Source organism: Ascaphus truei, chromosome 3, assembly GCF_040206685.1.
Source record: "Ascaphus truei isolate aAscTru1 chromosome 3, aAscTru1.hap1, whole genome shotgun sequence".
In the NCBI taxonomy this organism is placed as follows: Eukaryota; Metazoa; Chordata; class Amphibia; order Anura; family Ascaphidae; genus Ascaphus; species Ascaphus truei.
The window spans coordinates 127,461,319-127,487,628 of NC_134485.1; the positions used below are offsets into that span (position 1 = coordinate 127,461,319).

At 42.4% G+C, this 26,310-nt stretch overlaps 1 protein-coding gene across 5 annotated transcripts in view; it reads right to left on the reverse strand.

The window, feature by feature from the left end:
* Positions 1–26,310, reverse strand: part of ACACA (acetyl-CoA carboxylase alpha) — a 286,049-nt gene that overhangs the window by 243,517 nt on the left and 16,222 nt on the right. For 3 of the 5 annotated variants that reach the window (XM_075589504.1, XM_075589503.1, XM_075589501.1), the window contains exons 2-10: positions 23,682–23,814; positions 20,394–20,532; positions 15,975–16,004; positions 15,606–15,715; positions 14,910–14,991; positions 11,037–11,135; positions 8,557–8,663; positions 4,574–4,684; positions 772–981 (exon numbers count right to left, since the gene is read on the reverse strand). In XM_075589504.1, coding sequence (XP_075445619.1) covers positions 772–981; positions 4,574–4,684; positions 8,557–8,663; positions 11,037–11,135; positions 14,910–14,991; positions 15,606–15,715; positions 15,975–16,004; positions 20,394–20,532; positions 23,682–23,807 — 1,014 coding nt within the window. In that variant the 5' untranslated portion in view covers positions 23,808–23,814. The remainder of the gene's footprint in view (positions 1–771; positions 982–4,573; positions 4,685–8,556; positions 8,664–11,036; positions 11,136–14,909; positions 14,992–15,605; positions 15,716–15,974; positions 16,005–20,393; positions 20,533–23,681; positions 23,815–26,310) is intronic. The other 2 variants (XM_075589505.1, XM_075589502.1) reach the window with 1 other exon arrangement.

The following is a 26,310-nucleotide window of genomic DNA, read 5'->3' on the forward strand; positions in this document are numbered from 1 at the left end:
GGTTTCTTTACATAGCATAATGTGAAACACAACACTGGCTCTTTTGCTGGTACAGTACATAGAAGACCATGTAGCGTCGGACAGACAGATCATAAGTCCAGCCTGTCACATTATTATTACATTATATAAAGAAATAAACTAGGACTGTAGGTCAGCTTGGCAAATGGCAAACTAGTTCATGCCATCAGACGTTCCCAGAGCTTACACAAAATGACAAGCCATAATTGGAAAATTTCTGTCTTAAAGGCAGAGTCCCACTTAGCTAAATATTCTGTTGGTGCAAAAGTGACAGAACAATTACAAATACCACGACAGAACATATAATGCAAACTACTACAAAATTAAGCATTGCAGCACTTGTTCAAAGTTACAGCGATCAAAGCTTTAATAAATAATCATGCATATATATATAATTATTATTTTCACTTTATTATGCACAAGTTTGTTTTGTGCTTATACTTAGTTGTGTATTATATGCACATATATAAGTGAACAGTAGTAATAGGAGCTCCAATCCATGCAGATGTAGAATATAAGATGAAAAAGGCACGCTCTCATGACAGTAAGCCCAGATGATATGCTGAACAGTAGATTGCGCTAATAGCGCGCCTGTCAGCTAGATGCTGTAAGTCAGTGAGCAGATGAAGCCTGAATATGAACACTGCTGGGAGAGATATCTTACCGGTCGGCGCTGGGACCCGCTGATGACAAAACGGAACACCCAGCCAGCAATTGATTGTGTCACAGTCCATAAAGACCATCTCAACTTACCTGCTCCATCTGTTCAAAGACTGCAGCTGGAGCGATGGATGCAGGAGCCTCCTCAATGATTTTCTGGTGCCTTCGCTGAACAGAGCAATCGCGGCCAAACAGCGAGATGGCGTTGCCGTACTGATCTGCGAGAATCTGCACCTCCAGGTGGCGTGACTGCTTGGCCAGTCTCATTACAAAGATGGGGGAGCCTGGAACTTCTGTCTGCACCTATAGCGAAGGAAATACATTCACAAAGTGGTAAAATAATACCCCCGGCCTTTGCTACTACAAAGACATATTTTGTGGCACACAACCATATATGGATAAAACTTTTATTAAACCGTTATCCTTTTTAAAATGTTTCTAAAAAAAAAAAAAAAATACAAACAACAACACTAATTATGAGACAATACAGTACTTTTGTCTGCACTGTGTCTTTCTTTAAAATACACAAGCATTACTTGATGTTGTATCTGCTTAAGTGAAAGTTCCCCCAAAATTTAGTTCATCGCCACATTTGTACATATTCCTAGTGATTGATCTCGCAAATATAAGCGTTCAATTTATTAGTTAAGCCTGCAGATTCAGGACCACAAGAATGAATTTGGAGCATAAGACACCACAAGAATGAATTTGAAGCAGAAGAGACCACAAGAATGAATTTGAAGCAGAAGAGACCACAAGAATGAATTTGAAGCAGAAGAGATGCCTTTTTAAAAAGGGGGTTAAATCACACAATTGGAGTAACAGACCTGTAAACAATGTGGAAATTACTTGGATGTTGTATTAAGGGTTAATATTAATACCTTTCACACTACACAATTATTATTAATGATCAGCATGGTTTTATGGGGGATAGGTCATGGCAAAACAATTAGCTTACTATCTTCCCAAAGGAAGGAAGTAAATATGTTAATAAAGGCAATGAAGCAAATTTGATCTATTTAGGCTTTTGTTGAAATGCCACACGCGATTGCTATACAAAAATAAGGAATTGGCATGGGTGCAAATATTTGCACTTGGATTGAGAATTGGTAAAAAGGTGGACATCTAAAAGCAGCACTACAAGTTGCATTGCTTGTATATGTATATATATATATGTATATATATGTATATATATATATATATAAAAAATAATAATAATGTGATATACACACACACACACACACACACACACACACACACACACACACACACACACACTTAGGCCAATGCTCATTTGCATATCATTTCCTAGAAGCCCTTGCTACAGTGGAATCACTGTATGCTAGGTTATAATGGCGAAAAGCAGGGTTGCAGACCTGTCTAAGATGTGAATGTGCTCACAAGCAATATTTTTATATGCTATACGATGGAGGGTTTTTAGTCATCTTTTCACCCACCATAACTTAAATAATGTGTGGTGAAGACCTACTCATGTCTCAAATTGCAAAGCCAGTACAGCCAACCTCACACTGACGAGACCCACAAGGTCAAAACAGTCTGTCTATGAGTGGGTTTATTGGCTTTGCATCTAATCTCAGGCTATGTTTAAAAGCTGTGTTTAAAGCAGCATGCATTGGCTTAAGGGGTTTCCATGTAATGTGGACTTAAGACAAAAGGTGGCACTGTGTGCTCATTTGCATTTCATTTCCCAGAATCCCTTGCTGCAGTGGAAGCACTGTATGCTAGGTGATAATGGCGAAAAGCAGGGTTGCAGACCTGTCTAAGATGTGAATGTGCTCACAAGCAATATTTTTATATGATATAGATATATATTTTGAAGCAGTTCGTCTCTGGAGCAGAACCCCTTAATTTCTGCTCCGGGACATTCTGCTTCCAGTGATAATTACCTCCGTAGCAGTGCCAGTATCTCTGCAGCCACGGAACTTGTGTGCCTAACGAAATAGCAACGTTTAAATGTCCCGTGGGCCAATAAGAAGCCGTGACATCATCCCTTCTGGTTTCCTATTGGCCCGTGATCGAGGCCTTTAAACTCCACTGAGATACCGGTACCCCTTACGGAGGTATCTTGGGAAGCAGGAGAGCTGAAATGAATGGGGTTCAGCTCTAGAGACCCTCTGCTTCAATCCTACAACATAAAACAATTTGAATAAATAAAACAATGCAACCTGTAGTGCTGCTTTAACAGAAAGTGGGCAGCAACATGACTTATTTAGGTTGGGCTTGTATTGTAAGTGGAACGTCTCCAGATGTGAAACTGGGTTCACTGCTCTTCAACTTGTTTATTAATGTCTTCGTCCATTCTGGCTGATAACACTACAATGTGTAAGTCTAATAAAAAACAGGACAGGATGCAATTTATTTTGTAATAAGAAGAATAGATTGGGAGTGTAGGAAGGTAAAATGCAGTTGAAACTTAATGAAAACAGTTATGAATTTGAGTAGCCACAATAAACATGTTACGTACAAGCTCAATGGCATAAAGTTAGATCAGTCTTTGAAGGAGAACGTAAGTGTGGTGATGACCTTACAAAAAGAACCATTCCCACAATAATGGAAGCAACTAAAGATGTACACAAATAAGATGTATGTGGTGGCCTTTACCTTTGTTTGTATGAGTACCTATGTGTACATGCATTTGTATATGTATGGGTAGTTGTTCAATTTGTGGCCAGAAATATTGAGGGAAACATACCTATCATAAACCACACAGACACCACACAAAGTGCACACAGAAACAAGGCATCCCACCCACATACAATAGCCTGGCAAATAAATGGCAGATGAGGTTTAATATAGATAAATGTAAGCTTATGCATTTGGGAAACGAGTCAACAGGCAACTTACAAATTAAATGCGGATACATTAGGGGAATCCTTGATGGAGAAGGATTTAGGAGAGCTTGTAGACAGCAATCGTGCCAAAAGTCTTGCAGTAGCTACAATGGCAAACAAGATCTTATCTTGCATTAAATTGGCAATGGATGGAAGGGAAGTAAACATAAAAATGACCCTCTATAAAAGTATTAGTAAGACCACCTTGAATATGGAGTACCATTTTGGGCAGCACTACATAGAAAAGACATTATGGAACTAAGTGCAGAGAAGAGCCAACAAATGAATAAAGGGGATGGATAATCTGATTTGTGAGGAGAGGCTAGCGAAATTAGATTTGTTTACATTAGAAAAGAAATGTCTAAGAGGGGATATGATAACTATATACAGATATATTCAGGGACAATACAATGAGATTTCAAAAGAACTATTCAACCCAAGGGCAGTACAAAGGACTCAGGGTCATCCCTTAAGGTTGGAGGAAGGAATTTATATTTCCCCTTATGAGATATCTTTGGATGACATTTCACTGGGGTTTTTTGTTTTCCTTCCTCTGGATCAATATACTGTATGTACGGATATAGAATAAAGTATCTGTCGTCTAAATTTAGCATAGGTTGAACTTGATGGATGGATGTCTTTTTTCAACCTCATCTATTATGTAACTATGTAAATATACAAAAGTTATACAGGACACAGAGCCTAAACATCAGAACTCCAGTCCAAAACCCCTTGGTGATTCCTAGACCATTGTTGTAAATCAAAACTCGCTCTATAATTGTAAAGTGCCCTATCAGGGAGGGTGGTTGTTTGGAGGTAAATAAGCTGCTCCCTCTTTCCATGTGTGCCACACTCTTTGGCACCACTTGCATTGCCCATGTTACAGCTTTGCAGAGCTTCCTTTTGCAAACCAACAGGTTTTCAGGAGTTGGAGTCAAGCCATTTCAAGAAGACCTTTCATTTCAGGTGTGAAAATCTGATGGCAAAGCACCCTCCACAAAAGGTGGTTCTAACAGAATAAGCAGTGCACGTGAAGGGATTACCTGGCGAAAGAGGTTGGGGAAATCTTCTGCGTTGTTCACTTTTCGGATTCCTTTCCCTCCGCCCCCCTCGGAAGCCTTGATCATTACAGGGTAACCCACAACCTCCGCGGCCTGTGAGAAAGAGAAAAAGAAGGACTCCAGACGTGAAAAATCCAACCACGTTTGCTATTTTCTACTGTATATCCACAGAAACTACTTGAGTGTAATGGGAAAACCACAATAGATATTGTTTTAAAAAAAATCTATTTTAAGATTGTAACAGTGTATTGTATGTCTTTATTTATATAGCGCCAAGTGTGTACTCAGCACTTCACAAAGAATACAGTGAATTATTAGAATACAATAAGCGCAGCAAAATCAGACAATAGGAAAGCAATCCCTGTCCCGAAGAGCTTACAATCTAAGAGGTATGATGGGAGATTTACAGAGACAGCAGGTGAGGGAATAAGTGCTGTAGATGGCAGTGTTTGGTCACAATGGGTGGTAGGAGTGACTGTGGGTGTGGGACAATAGCTAAAGGCTATTGGGATGCTTGATTTGTGGGGCAAGTTTAAAGGTTGGTCAGGATTAAAATCAGAAGGGTAACACCATTTGCATGGGAGGAGATGGCAGGGAGGCGTGGGTGAGAGCAGGTGTGTTTATGTCTGGGTTCAGGATTAGGAGAGATATCCCCAGCAGCAGGAAGGAGTAGAAAGAGTGGGTGAACATGGTTAAATCAAAGCTCTTAAAGCAGCAGTCCATCGCCATTTTTTGTACTTATTTTTTAAATCTATAAGAAATCTCTTCATGCATTTACCAGTGTCCTGGATGGTAAAATTGAGCTCTTCCCAGAGCCAAGAGAACTCTAAAGGTTACCACAGAGATTGCGAAAATCTGGATTTTTAATACCATTTTTTTTTTTTGTTAAGATCAGGACATGCTTAATGGGGTATTGGGGTTATGGTGGAGTCATCTACTGCAAGTGATACATCAGGTATTTATGAACAGACTGAGGGAACATTGCCACTTTAGAATGGTTAAAAACAGATATAGATATAGATATATTCACTTTTTTTCTACAGTAACTACTTGGTACTCAAATCAATAAACTGTTAACATGTTGCTACCTATGGAAATAAGAGAGCTATTGAATACATTCACTAGAAGCTTAAAAATACAAGCATAATATGTCTAGAATACAAAACATTAAAAACCAAGGGGAAACGCAACACATAAAAAAAAAAGTATGACAGGGCTCTTTAAAAGGCTACACAAACATACTAATGTTTTTTAATGTATTTATATACCATAGGGTGCAACATTACATTTTATATCTACATATTTTGTGTAGTTAGCAAAAGTATGGGGTATTGGGGTTATGGTGGAGATATCTGCTACAAGTGAGAAATCCGGTATAGATGTAGAGTTAGGAGGGGAAATTATACGTTTAGTTTTTAACATGTCAAGTTTATGATATTGATTGGACATTCATGAAAAGATACAGTAGCAGAAAGACAGCTAGTGACACGGGAGTAGAGAGAAGAGGAGAGGTAGATTTGGGTATCATCAGCATTGAGGTGATAGTGAAAACCAAATGCCTGTATTAGTTTACCAAGGGAAGAGGTTTAAATGGAGAATAATAACGGTTAAAATACAGAGCCCTGAGGTACACCAGCTGGGATTGGGTGCGAGCAGGAGTTTGTGCCATGAATGGAAATACTGTAAGTGCGCTCAGTGAGGTAAGATGTAAACCAGTTATGATAGAGCCAAATAGAATGGAGTGTCTAAAGGAGGGGATGATCAACAGTGTCAAAAGCAGCAGCAAGGTCCAAAGCAATAAGGAGAACTGCCCTTGATATTTGGCCTCGAGTAGGTCATCAGTAACGTTTGTTACGGCAGTTTCAGAGGAGAGGTTTGGACGGAATTCAGACTGAAGTGTGTCAAGGAGAGAGTTAGAAGAGAAAGTCCAGCATGCCATTATAAATGAATTGTTCAAGAAGTTTGATGCAAATGGCAGGAGGAGGATAGAATGGTAGCTGGAAGGGATTGCATGACAGAAAGAAGGTTTCTTCAGAGTTGATGTGACAGAAGCAAACTTGAAGGATGAAGGAAACAAGCCTGGGTTCAGAGAACGGTTAGAGATGAGTTAGTGTAGGAATAATTGTGGTAGAGATGTGAGGGGATAGGATCGAGAGTGCAGGTTGTAGATGGTGACGAAGAGAGAAGATGGGAGACTTTCTTCTCAGTAACTGGTTGGAAGGAGCAGAGGATTGCTTTGGGAGCACGGTTTGAGCTGTTTTACGTAGATGGGACTGGAGAAAGGATAGACCAGCATTATATGCAGTAATTATGAATTTGCAGTATATGAAATCGGCTGTGGAGCGTGATTTGCTCCATTGACTTGAGCCCCACCGGAGTATCTCTGGAGTTATTATGTTTTGCTGGTGTGCTATGGTTGAGATTTGATGGGACAGTAGCAGAGAGTTGTGGCAAGAGCAATCTGGTAAAGGGTAGATGAGAGAACTATTGTATAGGGAGGTGACCAATATAGGGCGGGAGTGGGTGGTTACATTAGAGGATGGTTTGCAAAGAGCTAGAAAGCTGTGAAACATCTATGTTGGTAAATACCAGTAGGTCGGAGAAGATGGTGAAGGGCAGGAAAAAAAGTGAGAGGAGAGGAGATGGTGATTAGTGAAAAGGTACACTGAGTTAGAAAGGTTAAGGGGGGAGCAGAAATGAGAAAACACAAGGTCAAGTGAGTTTCTATCACGGTGTGTAGGATAATTGGTCCACTGGGAGAGGCCAAAGTAGGAGGTTAAGAGGAAGAGATGAGGCACTTGGAGCATTAGGATTGTCAATTGGAATATTAAAGTCCCCTAGAATGAGAGTGGGGGATGCAGAGGAGAGGGAGTATCGAAGACAGGAAATTGTCTAGGAAGTGGGAGGTAGGTCCAGGGGGACAGTAGATGACCACAACATGGAGAGTGACAGGGGACAAAATATGGATAGTTTGTGCTTCAACTGTATTGTTTTAAAAGAGCATCGAGATGAAAGCGGAATGCCTACAGCTCCACCATGTCTGTTTACTGCTTTGGGGGTATGACTAAAGGAGAGGCCACCATAAGATAGTGCAGCAGGTGAGGGAGTATCAGATGAGGCAGGTCTCTGTGATCGCTAGTAGTTTGAAAGAGTTGGAGAGAAAAAGGTTATGTACTGCAGTAAGTTTATTGCAAACAGAGCAGGCATTCCATTTGTAAGCTGACATAATGGAAGGGAGGGGACGAGGGGAGAAAGGGGCACTGAATAAGGTTTGAGTGGTTGGCAGTGGGCAATATGGAGTTACTTCTTGGGCAGACAATGGGGCAGGTGAGGGTAGGAATATGTGTGGGACCAGGGTGTGGTGATGTGTCACCACAAAGCAGTAGGAGAAGAAAGGAAAATTACAGGTGGTGGGGAAGGAATATTTTTGTTGGTAGACTTGGCAGGTGAGGAGGAAGAGGTGGAGTTTATGGCTGCAGACAGAGTAACAGAAAAGCAGGGTAGATCCATTATGTGAAACTAGGAAGTTTCGGGAGAAGTAGTCTGAAAGCTATTAGGGGGGATTCATGAGAATGTTAGGAAACGTAGAAGAAGTAAACAGAGCAGGGAAGTGCGAGATGAAGTGAAGCAGTAGCCAAAATGTTAATTTGCAGTCCAATGGCATGTGCAGTAACAAACAGCAGACAAAGGACAGCAGGTGGCTAGCACCCTATGAAAGCATTTTGTATGCTGCCTTGGGCAAGTTCAGGGTGTGAAAACAAACATAAAACTAGTGTTTCAATACGTCTTATTAGTTATAGCCTAACAGATTTATTTTTTTTACCCTGCAAATCATTAGTGCCTAAATGTAAACAATATAAAAACATCCTTCAAATGTATCTTAATATTGCTCCATTCAACTGTCATGACTTTTTTTTTGGCCTTACACTTGACATTCTTTAAAACTTTATCATATGCAGTCATACCTTCAAACCATCATCAATGTCCTTCACATATCCCTTCTCATACAGCTCCCGGGGGACACTCAAGGTACCCTTCTTCATATCACTCTCCTGCCAATCAATTGTTAGACCTAAAACACAAAGAAGTGTTTATGCAAGTCAGCAGGCAGAAACAAAAGGTCTCAAGCTAACGTATTGGAGCTAGCGATAAGGCAGTGGAAGAAACTGCTGTTGCCCTCTGAATGCCATGCTATGCATCCCAAGATTACTATCCGAGCTAGATGAACCGATGTAAAATGTACAGTTAAGACAACATTTTCAATGTAGTATCAGACCATGGATACTGGGTTTTTTTGTGTAAGATTGTTTGCAAAATTGATAATAGAATTATGTGACCTATGTGTATCCTTGATCTAGAAGGATTTAGGAGTGCTTGTAGACAGCAGGCTTAGCAATAGTGCCCAAAATCATCCAGGAGCTGCAAAAGCAAACAAAAGCATTAGTCATATCACACCTTGAATATGGAGTACAATGTTTGGCACCACTCCTTAGAAAATACATTATGGAACTAGAGAAAGTGCAGAGAAGAGCCACCAAATTAATAAAGGGGATGGATAATCTGATTTGAGGAGAGGCTAGCTAAATTAGATTTGTTTACTTTAGAAAAGGAGGCGTCTAAGAGGGGATATGATAACTATATAGAAATATATTCGAGGACAATACAAGGAGCTTTCAAAAGAACTATTCATCCAAACAGAAGTACAAAGGAAACAGGGTCATACCTTACGGTTGGAGGAAAGGAAATTTCACCAGCAACAAAGGAAAGGGTTCTTTACAGTCAGGGCAGTTCAAATGTGGAATTCACTACCCATGGAGACAGTGATCTCTCAATATCATTCAACATGGCAAATCTATTGGGATGGGTCAGCTCAGAAACGACCTGCCTCCCCTTCTAACTGTCACCCAGCTACCTACCTGCTCCTCACTAACAGCGTCACCATCTGCACCACTAGTTGAAGCAAGGACCTGCTCAGTGAGCTCTAAACCCCTTTCAAGATTGTCAATGTCCCTCAATATTGCAAGTTGCCTCTTCAGATCAGCAATCTCTGACTCCAAAGAGACCACCCGCTCACACTTATCACAGCGGTATGTTCCTTGGAACAGTTGGTCCAAGTACAAATACATGTGGCAAGATGAGCATAGAGTGGCATTTTCAATCCTACTCATTCTAGCAACTATGAAGTTTAGAAGTACTAACAGTAAACTGTACTTCAATAAACTATACCTTGTTTAACCGCTTCCTTGTTCAAACTGCTTCTGTTTCTAACTGCTCACACTTTTAAACAACCAGCACTTCAAATCAACCACACAGATCAGTCAGGATACCCAAGCTCAGGATTCGTTAGAAGCCCCTGTTTAAATAGGGACACCCACCAGGTGTGTTAGGTTAGCAATTAACCAACCACAGCAGGTGTGTTAGGTCAGCCAATTAACTAACCACACCCACTCTGCCTCAGGCAGGAGAAGGGGGGGTCTTTAAATTTATTTCTACAGTAACCTTTTCCTTTTGTTTTTAAACATAAGCATTCAGGAATATCTATGTTTGACTACTGAAGCATGGTTATATTGTCATCTTAATCGTATTTTTGGGGGGTGTTTTGGCTTGAGTGCAATATATTGTGGGGGCTCTGGGATCAACTTGTCTTTAACCTTCTCTCCCCATATGCACCCATCTACATAATTCAGAACATATATATTTAGGTTGCGCGGTAGGTCATTTTGTTGTTGTGTGGTCTATCGTTTCCCATGTTGAAACCCAAGTGAATATTTGCAAGCATGTTTTATCAGTCATAATTGTAAAAAATCTGTATAATCCCTTTTAGTTCTAAAGAATACTGCAACAGATTGTCATTGTAGGATTATCCAACACTGGAGTGTTTAATTACGAGCTAACCTGTCAGGCACAAATCCACAAAATGACAAATTTACCATATGATTATTGGAGTGTTATGCCTCCAACATAATTGACTAATCTCTACCTTCTGACCGAGCAGCTCAATTAAATCCTTAGCTTTTCACCTCTGAAGAAGGCTTTTCTTATTTTAACACGATCTGTCATTACAAATCTTGATGGTCTCTCTAAGGAGAACAGGGATGTTGTTTGTCAACACTTATATTGCTTAGCATCCAGTATTAGGCCCTTACAGCATCATTGCAGTGAAGGGAGGGGTGTTGAACACACACACGCATTTCTTCCCTGCCACTCACTCAAAAGAATCATCATGTGTGCAAACTCATTGTCTATTCCTAAAATTGGAGTGGCTGGTGAGCACTGATGAGTGATGAGGTTTGAGAATCTCTTCTGTTGATTGCAATTCTAGATGTCACCTTCTGCAATGCAGTGTAATTGTATCAGCCTGCTCTCTGCAGCTGCAAACCCTCAATGTTCTGAGAACCACAGCAGTAAAGCACCTACAGAAGGTTATAAAGTAATATTTTCTTACCATTGCCACTCCAGGGGAGGGTAGGTATCCCAGCAGTTTGGGCTACAATGGAGGATGCAATTTTATCACCCAATGCCCACATTGCCTGGCTAGGTGGACCTGCAAAAAAAAAAAAAAAACACAGCAGAAATAAGAGGAGAGTTTTAAATGAATGAAAAGGTCATCACTAAATGTAATGGAAAATATGGGATATTTTCTTATACCTTATGATTTACTTTATCATGCCAAAAAATCAATGGTTTTATCTGTCGAGTAATAGATTCTTTACTAATAATTGGCAACTAATGGAAAGCATTGCAATACAAATAATGTTTTACTATGTTTAGCGGAAAAGGTAGACAAGCATGTAAGGCAGCGCTTATAGTGACGGCGACAGCAACATCGCGTCTAAACAAATGCATTGCCGCAGTCGCGTGCGCTTATAGTAAGCGTAACGCGACGGCTTGGTCGCGATTGCTGGAAGTCATCTCAATTTGTATTGTATAGCGACCGCAGCCTGATGTCACCGTTGGGTCGCCGTCACTGTAAGCGGAGCCTTAGGCCGCGCTTATAGTCCCGGCGACTGCGCATCAAAACAAATGTATTGAATTCGGCGCGTGCGTTTATAGTGGGAGCGACGCAACGGAGCGACGGCTTGGTCGCGATCACTGGAAGTCAATTACATTTGATTTTTCAGCACCCGTAGCGTGACGTCAGCGTCGCCGTAGCAAGGACTATAAGTGCGGCCTAAAATACTTTTAGCACCACTGTGAATCCCTTTACCTAAAAATATACAACTTAGTTGCTTCTTTGATTGTTTGTTTGTTTATCCCCCAAAACAGTACTTTTTATAATTATCCACTCTTTCACAGACGGCATTTTGTTGAAATTAAATCCTGCTACATTAAACAGAACAGTCTTCTTCTTATTGAACGAGCTACAGTACTTAATAACTAAACTACATTTGCAGTGAATGTTATTTTCTAACTTACTGTAGGTACTTCCTTTTATTTTCTTCAGTGCACACAATGCCAAAATAGTCGTATTTACTTCTTATCAATACCATTTGCTTTTAATACATTTTTCTTCATGACAATTTAACCCTCAATATGTACTGTTACACAGGCTGACTATCTGCACTATAAATTTTCTCCTCTCCTGTTCTAACTCTGCTCTCTCTGTCGAAGCTCAAAAACCACTATTTTTAAACGTCATCTTTTATCTGTATTTGACTCCCTCCTCTGATGACCTCCCCATCCTTCCTTCACTTCTCCTCAAGTCTTTACTGACTACTTGAAATCAGCTGTCCAAGCTTTAATATGTGCACAATACAATCCACACAATGATAAGTAATTAGCTAAGTTGCCGTTCGATCCGTTCTCCTGTGATCGGTCGGCGAAGATTCGGCTCGGGGATTCAATAAAATGTCTGTCAGTGCAGCAGAAGAGGACCAAAGGTGCAAAGTTCTGTGGGGAAGATTATGTGACCAAGCAGTCACTAGATACAATTGGTGCACTGCAAGAGAGGGCAGGGCTCAAAAGGGGTGTGACAGAGCCTGTTTCAGAAAAGGAAGGGGATGTGACTGTGTATATGGTTGCTGTAGAAACAAAAAATGCTTATTACATTATAATACATTAAAAATGTAATTCAGAGTTATTTACAAAAAAAAATGCTACAAGTATTTTCTCATAGTACAAAACTTGTTTATTTAAAAAAACACATGTAGGATATTTCATGGTCTGCACCTTTAAAGATCTGCCCTCTCTGCTTTTTCCTAAATCTCCTTCCATTTTTTACTCTTTTTCTCCTGTTACAGAGTTGGAATTTTCTAAGCTAGTTTCCTCTTCTCCTTGTACCACATGCCCTCTTGATCCTATCCCCTACACTTTATCAGATATCTTACTTCTGTCCCCACTCTCATCTACATCTTCAAATCCTCCCTGTCCACTGGCATTTTCTCATCCTCCTTTATGCATGCGATGGTCACACCTATTCTCAAAAACACCCTAGACCCTATGTGCCTTACTAACTTCCAGCCTATATCCCTCCTGCCTTGTGCCTCCAAACTGTTAGAACATCTCGTGTTCTCCCGTATTCTGATCAACGTTCTTAATTCCCATGCCCTCCTGGATCCTTTACAATCTGGATTTCGTACAGCTCACTGAATAGAAACTGTGCTCACTGAAGTAGCCAATGAGCTACATTAAGCCAAATTCCATGGTAATTTTTCCCTACTAATCTTGCTCGTGCTGTTTTTGATACTGTCGATCACCCTCTTCTCCTGCATATTCTAAATTCACTTGGTATCTGCAACAAAGCTCTATCCTGGTTCTCATCATACCTTTCCCATCGCACATTTTCGGTCTCTGCTGCCAACATGACTTAGTCTCCTGTTGATCTCTCTGTTTGTGTACCTCAGGGCTCTGTTCTGGGACCTCTCATTTTCTCTCTCTACACCATCACTTGGTGACCTCATCAACTCTTTTGGCCCTAGGCATCATCTCTATGCAGATGATATGCAGATATATCTATCCATCCCCTTTTACCATCACCATTAAATGGTTCTACCATCTATCCTGTCACCAAAGCATGTTGCCTATGAGTATGTATGTCTTCATTTATATAGTGCCATTAATGTACATAGTGCTTCACAGCAGTAATACATGTGACAATCATATAAATAACAAATAATACAAATAACAGATCATGGGAATAAGTGCTTCAGACATAAAAGTAACATTTAGGAAAAGGAGTCCCTGCTCCAGAAAGCTTACAATCTAATTAAGTGACATTCAACTTTTCCCTTTCCTTCTCTATTCACATTCCGGGCATGGCTAAAACGTGTCGCTTCTTCCTCTAACATTACTAAAATCTGCTTTCCTCTGTCACGCTACTTCTAAAACTCTAATGCATGCCCTAATCCTTTCCCCTCTGGACTACTGTAACATACTGATAACAGGCCTCCCTGCCTCACAACTTTCTCCTTTGCAATCTATCCTATACTCTGCTGCTAGTATAATTTCGCTTTCTCCCAAAACAGTCTTTGCTCATCTCCTCCTTAAGTCCTTCTCCAGGATTCCCATCAAGTTTCAGAACACCCACAAAGTTCTCCTCCTTACCTTCAAGTCTCTCCACTAATCTGCTCCTCCCTACATGTCGGCTTTGATCTCTCGCTGCCACCCCTGCTCGTCTCCTGCGTTCCACCCACAACGGTCTCCTTTCCACGTGGAACTCCCTCACACTCCGTATACGCCACGCACTTTCCCTCCCGACATTAAGACTAACCTTAAAATGCCAATTAAAATTGTAAGCTCTCCGGGGCAGGGATTTCCTTTCCTATTATCTTATTTCATGCCCTTATTGTATTATAATTCCTTGTACTGTACTTGTAAAGTGCCAAGTAGAGCTGTGAGCGCTATAAAATAAAGATATACATACATATTGTTTTAATATTATCTCACTTTATTTTTCTAAGAAGCAGAGGCGGAACTATGGGGGGGGGGAGGGCGAGAGGGGAATCAGCCCCGGTCGCAGCAGTTTAGGAGGGGCAAGTCGGGCGGTCAGAGGAGGGTGGGGACAGAGTCCACCCCAGCGGTCACAACTTCCGGTGTCTGCCGTCAGGACAGACCAAACCCCCCATTCTCCACAGGTAGCAACTTGTAACTGAGAGGGAGGTGGTGGAACTAGCCCGGGTGCAAAAATTCTTAGTTCCTCCTCTGCTAAGAAACTTGACATACATTATTTCATACATAAAAAAAAAGCATTCTTGTGATCCAAACAAAAATAAGAGAAACAAAAATCCTACATAAGCATTTTACTGAGACGTTTAGATTGATGCATACTAATTTCTGTGTTGGGACCTAATCAAAAAACTCAGGATTAAAAGGCTCTTACCCATAAATGCGATTCCATTTTTGTGCAGGAGTTCAGGGAGTTTGGGATTCTCAGAAGCATGGCCCCATCCAGCCCACACAGCCTAAAAAAAATAAAAAATGTATAGCAAATCACTTACTCAATTGCAAAGTTACTGGTTTTACGACATAATCATTATTTATTTTTAACACACTAGCAAACAATACATTCGCAGATTTTTATTTTATTCTGGAGTTACTGTGTATATTTCTAAAATCTATACACATTATGCATCTAAAGGGTCGAGGTGATGTTAATTCCACACCATTCTGGGTCTGTTTGACTGCAGTATTTTGATGCTGGCAGAGCACAGATAGGGCAAATAGGAATGTCAGGGGAAATAAAGAACGTTGTTAGGAAAAGACTTCCTGCTCAATTAACAACTATAGTTTTACTGGTTAAAAAAATGTAAATAAACACCTTTACATCAAGATATGGGAGGAAGAGCGGGAGGAAGAGCGGGAGGCAGAGCGGGAGGAAGAGCGGGAGGAAGAGCGGGAGGAAGAGCGGGAGGAAGAGCGGGTGGCTTCCCCCCCCCCATATCAATAAAAAAAGGTGACACCTATAATTTTAGTCATGATTACCGCATTATTGTGAAAGCAATGCCCTGATATTCCGTCCAATATGAACATTTTAACATGCTCAGGGAATACTTGGGGAAAGAACCAAAACTATTACCTGAACTGGAATTCTTTTCGCAATGTCAAGGATAAGTTCTACATTGGCATAATTGTTGTTGTTTGGTCCTCCAGGTACTGGTACATAATGATCGGCCATCTTGATGTACTCTGTAAACAAAATCGGCAAATGACAGTAATCCCACCGCTAATGATCCCAGGTAATGAAGGATACTGAGTTTGTGGGAGTATTCTACAGGGGTGAAGAGGGGGGAAAGCAAAGCGACTACACTGCTCACTACATTGTGACTCGAGGAGCTAACCACGAACACTCTAAGCTTTCCGTAGAATGTGGAGATATTGGACGGGGCTAGAGATGGGAGACTAATTATTATCTAGAAGACCTGCAGTACATAGATTCTTTAAATACCTGGGAAGTACATCCACTGGTTGACAACAGCTTTAACATATTTAAAAAGTGGTAAGAATTAGCACACCTACTAAAACAAAGAAGTCAAAAATACGACATGGTGCTGGGAACCCAGAAGAACCCAGAGAAACCCCTGTATCCCTCAGAATAAATGTAAACACAAGAAGGTGAGAACCCACACTCCAAAAGATCAAAACCCAATTGAGATAAGATTAAGAAATGTAATATCTGACAAGTAGCATACACCAGCTGTGCGCAAACTGGGGGGCGGGAGATTATTTGGGGGGATGAGGGGCGGGCGGTTGCAGAGGTCCAGCGCTCTTCCCCACGGCATTTAAATTAAATGCTGGGGGACCACGTGAGGCCCTTGTAAAAAAAAAAAACCGTACCTGGATTCAGAAGCAGTGACGCGTCTCCATGGCAACGTGACGTCACAGGCGCCAAATTATGCCGTGGGTCACGAGACCCCGGAGCATCATTTGACGCTGTGGTAAAGGTAGGAGGGGGTCGCGAGCTCCGGAGCAGGCAGTAAGGGGGGCGCAGCCGCAAAAGTTTGCGCTCCCCCAGGCATACACTATGAAACGTGTAAAACCAAAAACAGGTACAGAAATCAGAGCTAAGAAACAACAAAATGCAGTAGTGGCAAAATGACATATGCAATAATTAAAAATGAGAAGAGATACACTATCTAAGCATGTTGTCCAAGCTCTGATTAACTTGTTTCACACGATCCAGGGGGAGAATAAGGGGAAAAAAACACAAAAAGCAAGACTCCTAAGTGCAGATGTATGACAAGTGATAGAATAATTTCTAGTGTGTCTTGGCTCCTATGTCAATCCTACTCACAGGAAATGAGATAATTTCAAGCAGTGCAGATCAAATATCGGGTAGTGGGAAAAAAACAGGCAGGCTCCGTCACTTTGGGAATATGACCTCAGCGAGAGAAGGAGATAACACGCACATAGCACAGATCAGGTTGAAAAAGATATAATTTGTCGATAATCCTTAAAAATGCACACTTACAGTGTAGCCATAGTAAAAAAGCATTTGAGCTATAAAAGCTAGATGAGACAACCGGGAAGAACGCCCACACCGCCTCAAGCTCTGATGAACACAACAAAAAATGAGAAAAAGGGGAAGGGAGCTGGTAATACGGGTGGGTAACATTGGGAAAGGAAGGCCAAAACAAGAAAAAGTGAAACAAACTTACTAATAACAAAAAAACTATAATGCAAAGAAGGATACAAATATTAAAACAAGGAGGGCAATATTTTGGGGGAAACCCCCATCTTCAGGCCCATTCCCAGCGGTTCTATGTAGCATTTCTTTATGATCGGATCGCGTAACGGACGTTGCCGTTATTGCTCCAGATTCTACGGTTTATTCCGCCTGATGCTTTTGCCTTTGTTTAACTGGTGTAACCCCCCTTTATATGGTTTCTAGAAGGTTGGAGTGTATCGGACCCCACCCCATGTTGTCATGGGATCATGACGTCACGGAGAGTGCAATAGACAAGGGGAAGGTTCGAGAAGGTTAGGTTCCAAGAGGACTGGAGAGGAGTGGAGGTTCTCGCAGCGTAGATAGGCATGTTCTTAAATTGATATTACTGACCAGGCCTCCCTATGTTATTGTGTTATAGATGGTGACAGTTTCCCTGTTAATTAGGATCCCAGCAGAAGGCAAAGGGAGTCCAATACAGCTAAAGAATAGATATCTGGCATGCCACAGGGGGCCTCAAGTCAAGAGGGCTCCCGGGTGTCGGTGGATCAGCTCTAACCGTGGATCTGCAGTAACATTCCTCTCCGTCTGTAAGGAAGTGGCAGTTCCCAAACAGGCCAAATGTCTATTGGTCACTTACAAAGGACCCACCAGGATTCCTGTATGGGCCAAGTGTAAACGGGGTTATAGCAAAGAGTATCCCGAAGCAACAAGGGGGGGTGGGGGAGGCTGGGTTCAACACACGAAAGAAACCAAGTTAATATACCTCCATTATAGTGTTAAGAGTGGGCACTGATGGAAGAAACCGTTGTCCTGAATGTTTAATACAAAATCGTACAGCGCCAGGAAATATGAATGGTCCCGGTGCCTGGGGCTCTGAATAAAGGAATGTTGTATGACAAATGTTCCAGGCGCCCATTAATCTACAGCCTTGTTACCTGACCGCCCAGCCGTCTGAACCCAGCACCCCGAGTCAAAGTAACCCCCACGGTACACAGATGTAGACAGGAAGGGAGGGTTACACTGGTAACAAGTAGCTGGGTACACGCATAGGCGATTTATAAAGGGTAGTACTACGGTTGAATAGAACTGTTGGGAACGGGCCTGAAGATGAGGTTCTCCCCCGAAACGTTAAGCCCTTGTTTTAATATTTGTATCCTTTTTGCATTATAGTTTTTTTTGTTATTAGTACGTTTGTTTCGTTTTTTCATTTTTGGTCTACCTATCCCAGTGTTACACACCTGTATTATCAGCTCCCTTACCCCCCACTTTTTTCTAATTTTGTTGAGTGTTCATCAGAGCTTAAACATGCTTAGATAAGTATCTCTTATCATTTTTCATTAGTGTCTACTGCTGCGGCCGAGTTTATTCGAGCATTTGCCCGTTCTCGGCTGCAGCAGTAACCTGGCGCGCGCCGGAGGGTGCCGGGCGCGCGCCAGAGCAGCGGAAGAGCGCCCTCCGATCGGGGCACTCTCCCTACCGCTGCCGGGTCCGCCGGAACCCCCTGCCGCCGTCCCGCGATCGCGGGACACCAGGGCTCCCTCGGGGAGCCCTGGACGTGCGTGCAGGGGGCGCTGACACCCGATGACGCGTGACCGCGCATCGGTGACGCGCGGCACGCCGAGGGAGTGGGGCTAGCAAGCCAGGGCATCCCCCGGCTTGCGGAACTAGCCCTGCTAGGATAAAGTGTGTCGGTAGTGTATGTCATTTTGCCACGGCTGCATTATGTTGTTTCTAAACTCTGATTTCTGTACCTATTTATGGTTTTACACATGTTCCATAATGTATGCTACTTTTCAGATGTAGCGCACTTTCCCCCACCCCCTGGGAGATATGACAGCTACTGTGTATGTGGTGCATTGCCTGCGGCTCACAGGAGGCCTGCGCCTCCACTGCTGGGAGCCTGGGGTGCGCCTGATCCGCCTGGTGACAGCGCGTCCATCTGTACGGGATCCTACTATGTGGGATAAACCCGTTACAGTACCCCAAACAATAATACACACGATGGTAAGAGTAACAGTTTTATTGCATGCATAAGAATAACAATGATAACCAGTCCACACCACTAGGTCACGCACGGCTGTACCCTCACACCATCCTCCAACACAATGTCCACCCTGGATGGGATATCCCCCCCAAAAAGTATTGAGGGGCCCATGGGCACCCAACCACCCCGGTATCCACAAGTAGTCACCTCCCCCACCCCCCAAATGTGTGAGACAACGCTGCCCAGTAGAACTGCAGGTGTTACACTTGGTGCACTTGGAGTACCTGCCCAGGTGCTCCTACCCCAGGGTATGGCTGGAAGATGATTCGGATCCACTGATCCAGCAATGTCGACGTAGCCTCCGCCTCTACATAGGGTGGTATCCCACATGGATGGTTCCACCATGAAGAAAGTCTCTGATGGATATAATGGTCTGGTCCAGACCACCGGATCGCCTGTTCGCCGCTGCGTCCTTACTGTGTCCCTCTCTCTAATACTACAGGGGCCGTGTCCCTAACTGACGGGCCGGTCCCTGCAGCAACCACAAACTGAGGCCTAGCTGGGGCCTATGGGGGTCTTTGACCTAGTGCAGGGGTCACAGACGCCCTGCACCTACACACCCTACCCCTTCCTCGTCCCAGCTCCGACTGGTGTGCTCCTCAACGCGCGAAAAGCATCTATTCCCTGGCACGGGAACTCCGATGCCCTATTGGCCGCGGGATAGTATGTGAGCTGCAGCCCCAGGGGCTGCTGGGGTTTGTAGTCCCTGTGAAGTACCTTCCTGCTCTGGCCGCCTTGCACGCTAGCACTGCGCATGAGCGGCGTCTTGTGCATGCGCCATCATGTCCAAGATGGTGGCGCCCTACAAGGGGAGCCACCAGTAGCCTCCAGAGGACCGGGTCACCTGCCGCAACCTCCCCACGCTCTCCCCCAGCCTCTGCTGCCAGAGGTAGGGGGCAGACAGGGGACCAGGGGGGACCCAGGCAATACTGATATTTAGTAAATTTCTTAATCTAATCTCGATTAGGTTTTGATCTTTTTGAGTGCGGGTTCCAACCTTCTTGTGTTTAGCTTTAATATATTTGTTTTATAGAGTCAAATGTTTGTACTTTGTAACGCCAAGTTGCACGTACGTGATCAAAAACACATCCAAAACAAATTGGCTTTACTTCCCTTTCTCGCAGTGATCAATCAGGACAAAAGTGCCACGTTACCTGCATTCGCTTTCAGGTCCTCGGGTGTTACCATGACAACAAATCGGATGGCTCTTTCATTTCGGAACATCTCGTAGGACCACCGCCTGATTGAGCGCATGCACTTCACTGCTGCAATCCCATTGTTGGCAATGAGTACCTGGTGCAGGAAAAGAGACTTAAAACAGAGCAGCAACTCTCGCCCCCACAAAACAAAAAATTTAAATGATACCATAACCTGATAATTCCATAGAGCCGATACATTTCAAACTTTTTCATTATTTCAAAATCGTTTTATTTTGTGACTTTGCACCCGTTTATTATTTCACTGGAATCAGCTGTTACCGTGCCAAACCCCTGCTGTGTTAATGCAACAGCAGCGCTAACCTCCCAAAGAAGTACATGTTTAGTAACAGATATCTCCAGTATTCAGCAACAGAACTTTAAAAAAGTTAAGACTGCTAAAAACAGCCCATGCAATGATGAAAAGGAGACCTTTTATTTTTGATGGCGAGTAGAGCAGATTGCAGCTTTACATCCATATTCTAAAAAGGTAGAAACTTTGAATGGAGAGATTCTTCCTTTGAAGCAGTAAAATCTGGTTCATCCCAGGGACACTCTTCTTGTTATCTGGTGCAATTAACTTTGTTTCCTTGTGACTTGGACAAACACAATTAGATTGCAAGTCATCTGGGGCAATGTACCTGCAAATTCTTACCAGGTACTGGGATACTTATAATGGATCATTTATTTTTTTTAGTATAGACAGTGAATAATACATATCACCTTAAACATAACGTCTATTACACAGATGCTCCTGCTAACCCAAAATATTTCCTTGTAGGACTAGGATCCTGATAGGAGTGATAAGAAGGTGGTAGCTGATGCAACTAGGTACAGCGCAATGTTAATAACATTAGCTCATCATTAAGATACATAAGGCAAAGGCCTCAGTGTGCGCGACGGGGTGCCTGGCAGCGCTCATTCCCGGCAGCAGCGTGTCCTGGTGGACTCCAGGTAGCGTGCGTCATGGAGGCATGGCGGGGGCGCGGCCATGACATCACGCGGCTGGTTCGCCCTCATTGGCTGAACCGCCGCTGTGGCCAGCTCCCCGTCGCCACAAGAAAAGACAACATTCTTGTCTTTGCAAAATGTGGTCGCACATCGCGCATTGTGCCGAGGCGCGCAGGCAGCTACTGGGGCCAGCCCCATAGAGGGCCGTACCTTGTGTGCGCCACACACGCCGTCGCCGCGGCCACTGGGGATCTAGCCTTAGTTAGCCCTTTGTGCTATATCATTACATTGCAAACACACATACAAAACAAAAGTTAAGACAAGAAAATGTAATTAAAGAAATATAAAGCATAAAGAACGGTCTTATTGGTCTCAGTTGTGTTTTCATATAAGAATCTAATTGTTGTCCGGTTACAGTGACTTGCACCATACAGCAATTCATTCCACTGCTATTTGAAGGAGGCAATCCAAGCCGTTCCTTGTTTTGTATTTTTTTTTTATACAGGATTGAAGCAGGGTGTCTCTGGAGCTGAATCACATTAATTTCCGCTCCAGGGACCCCCTGCTTCTGGAGACACTTACTTCCGTAGTATATAAATGGAATGTTTTGGGGATACTCTTTTTATCCAGTTATCCTTTTTTGTTCTTATTTAGTTTTAGGCATTGTTTTCTACATTTTTATGCATTTGTAGTGAAGGTATTAATGTGAGATAGTCATACAGTAGAATATACCAAGGCACTTAAATTTTAATCAGCTGCTCTGGTATACAAAGGGTTAAATGACACTGTGGGCTATAAACAGTGAGTACACCCAAGAGACCCACCCCTGATGAACTGGGAGACCAACCATGTGTTGGAGGACTGGAGTAGCGGACAAAACTGGAAGTGATGTGGTGAAACTGGAAGTACCGGAACCCAGGAGAGCAACACTGCAGGAGATCAGCGAGGGTGCTGGGAAGTCTGTGGGAACTTTATGTATTACTGACTACTGTTTTAGACATGGACTGCAATTATTGCCACATTTTTAAACAATATAAGTAAAACAATACTTCACTATATATTGTTTAATCTTTCAACATTTTAATCTGTTCTATGATGAACTCTTAGATGGGAAGGTCCAAGAGTCATATGGTGGATTCTGAATGCTTTTAAAGGAGGAGAGCATGTGAATGCCATATAAGAAAAACTAAACACCAAATTTCACATATCACTTGGAAATAGTGTCAGTTTTTACACTATTAGAGATATATCTATTGTAGAGTTTAGATTTATAGGTCATGATAACAATTAAGGTGCTATTTATAATGATATATTTTGTTTATATTCCTAATTTAATGGCAAAACAACAAATTGCTTATTTATGCACATTCATTTGAATTGCAGAACATATGTAATAATATTAATATTATCGAGAATCATGTATTTAAAGTGTTGTAGTGTTTGTGAAAAGAGTCTTATAATTTTCCACTGAATGTACATAACCAAAAATATCCAAAACTAAAATCTATCCCTGTTATATTCGGGTACCCGTTTAACAGTCACGTTCATTGTAGTGAAGCGACAGTTAAGTGAATTAGGCTCACTGTAAGTTTCTAGACGTCTGGAAAATCTGCAGTAAACGCAGGGTTGCCATCTTCTACTGAAGGCCAACCCGGAGACAACATTCTAAAATTTCGCACTTGCCTTCAGCGGCGGCATCTCCCTGGTATCGTTCCAACATCTTCCCGGCATCTCCCGCTGCAACCCGTCAAAATGGGCGCGCGGCGTCACACGGTGCCACGTTGCCATGACAACGGAACGCTAAGTGGCGTCACGGTGTCAATTTGTCATGACAACAGGACGCCTTATGGCGCAGAGGAATCACGTGACATCACCTTATCATGGCAACGCGGTGTCACATAGCGTTTGGTTGTCATGGCAATGGGCGTCACGTGATGCTGTGACGTAACGCCATTTGACACAGCGCAGCCATATTGTCAGGAGTTACTTGCAGGGGAAGATGCCAGGAGGACTCAGAGGACGCCGGGAGCCGCCGCCGCCGAACGCCACCACCCGGAGGTTTACTAGGTAAACCCAGAGCCCGGAGATACGTGGTCAAAACCCAAAGACTATGGGTTAAACCCAGAGTAGTGGCAACCCTGAATATACTGTGTATGGTAGAAGTGCTTCTTCATTTAAAGAAAAAAAGGAAAGATGTTTCTGACGCACATTCAATTCAATCTATTTGGCGCCGTGGGGCAAATTTTTCTTTTGTGATCTTCATTTAAAGAGCCACGGTTGTCCATTCGAACGTACCTTTTCAATAACTTTATTCCCTCCGAAACGAGTGACAAATTCTGCTGGTGAAGCGACTGTGAAATCCCTTTGCAAGTCAATTTTCTTTCGGTCCCGGCCTTGCTTCACCAAATGTAAACCAGACATGCTAGGCCTGCAGAAAATACATAAACACAAATATTATAGCTGGCTTTACTCAAGTGAAGAGAGCCACATGCTATGCTGAAGCCACTTTCCAAATGATTGGATATCTAGATCATGGACTAAGCTTATCAATTATAGCTGATCAATTATCAATATAGTTGGGGATTCCAGTTTTAACTCAAAAACCCCACAGACATTTTGCACTTCCGATTAAAACCGATACAAAAAAAAAATCTGAAATGAAGCACACAGTAATTTCCTATTGTGTTCCACCTCTTTCTACCATAGGTAGGAGAACTAATGTAAAACATGGAAGTATGGAAATAAAAAAAAGTGCACAACTAAACACCAAACTGATTTTGGTGTCAAGTTTCTTTTTATTGTTAGGACTAATTTTTTAATAAAAAGTAAACACCAAAAAAAATAGGCACAGAAAACAGAATCCTACCTATAATTCTTATTTCTTTATTAAGTGGCATATTCCTCCATGAATTGGGATGCTTATATAATACAATTGTTTTGTGTTCGCTTTCAATTTAATAGATGCAACATTTACAATAATGTAATTATCTATTAGCTGCCGATCAATCCGTTCTCTCAAAGAAGCTTAATACATTAAAACTAATTAAAAAGGGCATAGACAGAGGGGGGGAGATAAAACAAATGCAGTATCATCTAATTCTACACAAATTCAGTAATTTATAAAAAATTAAAATATAGCATTTTGAAGGTAATGCTCCTTTAAATCCTTATTGTACATAAAAAAAGCTGTGTGTTATTTGTCTTCTTTTCGACGTACAATGACTTTGGTGATGTAATTTATGGTATATGCTGTTCAACGTATAACAATTAGGGATGCCAGATGTCCCGTTTAATATGGATTGCTCCTTATTTCATTGCACTGTCCCGGAAAGCTGTGTTGCATAATTGTCCCGTATGTTAGTGCTTTGACGCAGGGCCGCCAACATGGAGGCAGAACTGGGACAAATGTCCTGTGCATGGTGGCTGTGAGGCGCCGGCCACCGCACACTGGAAGTTGGACCAGGCCAGAGGTTGAGCCCAACTTTTGTGTCTGGCTGCCTGGCCTCCATTTGCTGCTGGGCCTCAGCTGCTGTGGTGAAGCCTCGCCACTCACCACCTGAAGTTGGGGTCGTCCATAAGTCGGTCTCAACTTCCGCATTCGTGTGCGGGACCGGTACCCTTGCATGTCATATCAATGTATTATGAATCAGGCTTTTTATATATTTATTTAGTATACTTAAAAATATGCAATAACAGTTAAAGTAGCAATCCACGCGGCTCAACATTTTCCCCTTTTTTTCTTACTTGAACCAGAGTTGCTCTGTGGTTTCCAAACATCTGGGGGCGCCCCGGTTCCCGTTGCCCCGGTCACAGGCAGAATATCTGCCCGCTAGACACAAAATGGCTGCTAGGCCAGAGTTTGCTCTGAAAGCCAGTAGAAATCCGCTTTCGATTGATGACCCCACGGTTACGTTTGTAGTCCTGACGGCCATGTTTATAGTTTTTTGTATCAAAACCGGCACACACAAGAAAAAACAAAAAACAGGGTACCAATGATGAGCTCCAAAGGACCCCCGTTTCAGGTAAGTTATTTTATTTTTGGCCAGCTATTCATTTATATGTGGATTTAGGTGATTCTGTATTTGTTTCTATATAGGATTGGTGACCTATGTGTTAGTTCACCCTCCTTATACACCTGTGTTCATTGCAGTGCCCGTGTCAGGGGTCCATGCCATATTTTAATTATTCTGTACTGTTTTTTTAATGTTCTTGTGTCAGCTTAATAAATTGTTATTTCTCATTTTTGGTACATCGGAGTGCTCATAACGGGTTTCTTTCTTCTCATGCCTCCCTATTATCATTGGCCTGTGAGCACCGCCGGACATGGTAACTATATCTTTATATACCGGCTTATTGTGACCGCTTTCATTAATAGAGTGGATGCGAGGTCACACACACACACACACACACACACACACACACACACACACACACACACACACACACACACACACACACACACACACCTCTATCCCAAAGGGAGAAGCGCAGGGATTCACTTTGTTTTTCACATTTGTATGGCCAATCTCTTCGCCAGCTGCATGCTCCCTACTTGGAGAAGCGCAGCGATTATATATTTGTTCTACAAACACATATACATACATACATATACATAGCTGAATAGCAAAAGCCCACCAAATACCTCACAATACACTGCTGAAAATACAGGTCTCTCTGAAGCAGTTCTAGATGGCTACATCCCAAAATATCATGCTACAGGTATAAATCTCACACACAAAGTGTAGCAGCAGCTCAGAGGTCGACACTGTGTGGCTACAATATATACAGGCACATAGACCAGTGTAGTCAGCTCTGAATAGGTGTCAGATAAACTATGTATCAAAAAAAGTCACAATACAAGCCGTTTTCTGCAACTGAAGCTGCTGGAACTGCTGCACCAAGATGGCGGTGCCACGCTTCAAAA